Source organism: Amphimedon queenslandica, unplaced genomic scaffold (assembly GCF_000090795.2).
Source record: "Amphimedon queenslandica unplaced genomic scaffold, v1.1 AMPQUscaffold_2175_Cont25822, whole genome shotgun sequence".
Taxonomy (NCBI): domain Eukaryota; kingdom Metazoa; phylum Porifera; class Demospongiae; order Haplosclerida; family Niphatidae; genus Amphimedon; species Amphimedon queenslandica.
In genome coordinates this window covers 1-1,263 of record NW_003557489.1, presented here as the reverse complement: position 1 = coordinate 1,263, position 1,263 = coordinate 1, and the positions used below count along the sequence as shown (strand labels likewise).

At 34.6% G+C, this 1,263-nt stretch overlaps 1 protein-coding gene across 1 annotated transcript; it reads left to right on the top strand.

Moving 5' to 3' along the window:
- Positions 1 to 6: 6 nt before the first annotated feature.
- On the top strand, positions 7 to 574 carry LOC109593289 (uncharacterized). The gene is made up of 2 exons (XM_020008438.1): positions 7 to 34; positions 91 to 574. Exons 1-2 carry the CDS (start codon positions 22 to 24, stop codon positions 465 to 467), a joined length of 390 nt encoding a protein of 129 aa, XP_019863997.1. The 5' UTR covers positions 7 to 21; the 3' UTR covers positions 468 to 574.
- The last annotated feature ends 689 nt before the right edge of the window (positions 575 to 1,263 follow it).

Genomic DNA, 1,263 nt, shown 5'->3' with positions numbered 1-1,263 from the left:
TTTATCAAACTTAGTACACGTATGAAACAAAAAGGTAATACGAGTCTACGACTATAATTTTAATAATAGTTATTATTAATTTAAATTTAGTCATATTGGAGTGGTTTGTTGATAAAGACGTAGCTACTCGTGCTCTTGGTAGTCCTCCCAGCCTCATTGAAGAACATAATGTTGAGATAAAGCCCGAGCTAATACATGAAGGAGTCCTGGATGAAAATGTCGACGTTCATCTTGTTAGACCATTCTTTACTACTGATGCATGGCTGTGTGTAACAAACGTGGTACAAGAAAAACAGAAGACACATGTTTACTATTGTAATTGCTGTCAGCAAGATCTGGAGAATTTTCCATCTATTGGCTGTGATCATTGCTTGTTATGGACTCACCTGAAATGTTGTGGTCTAAAAGATAGGCCCAAAACAAGATATTGGTTTTGTAGGAAGTGCCACACTAATCCTACTCTGTGATGTGTGTTGTTGAAAATATTTGGATTAAAAAAGTACTTTGATAAACTATAACAATAAAAAGAGTGAATTCAAAGAAACAATGATGAATAATTGTGAGATAAACAAAATTAAAGAAAGAAAATAAGGAAGTTAATTTCAGATAATGATTAATCAATAATTACTATTTAATTAGCTCGTTAAAATGGGCGTGGTTTAGGCACCACGTGATCATGCCGGTTCTATAAGACCTTGAAAATGGAAACCAGTACCGGTTCCGTAGCCACTTCGTACAATCTATGGTTCAGCAATGGTGGATTCACTACTAGCTTCACTACAAAGCTTGCTAACGTCTTTCTGGTACATGGATGGGACTTCACTAGATACTTGAGGCTTCTAGAATGCTACTTAATGCAATTGGTTATGGTAGTTTTCTCATATTCTTTTGTTAAAGTGGCAAGCGTGGTGAAAGAACACTAGGCTCTTCTCAACAAACGGCCGTCTTACTTCAAAAAGGTCTAGAGACACTATTTGCTTGTATATATAAGATGTTAAGCACTCTTTCTTTCACTTTATTATTCCTAAGAGAAGAGGAAAGCACTTGTGACTTGTTGACTCTTGCTGCTGCACCCGTCATCATTAAAATGGCTAAAATTACTTCACCTTCAGGAGACAAATGTTCCAAACAAAGTTTTGAATTTCTTTATCTTTTTTGCATCATTGGGTAGTAAGAATTTTGTACTTTCACAAAATAAGTGAGCAAATTGTCAAAAATTGTTTGAAATTTAGATATACCCATTCAAAAAGTAAAAAAATATCA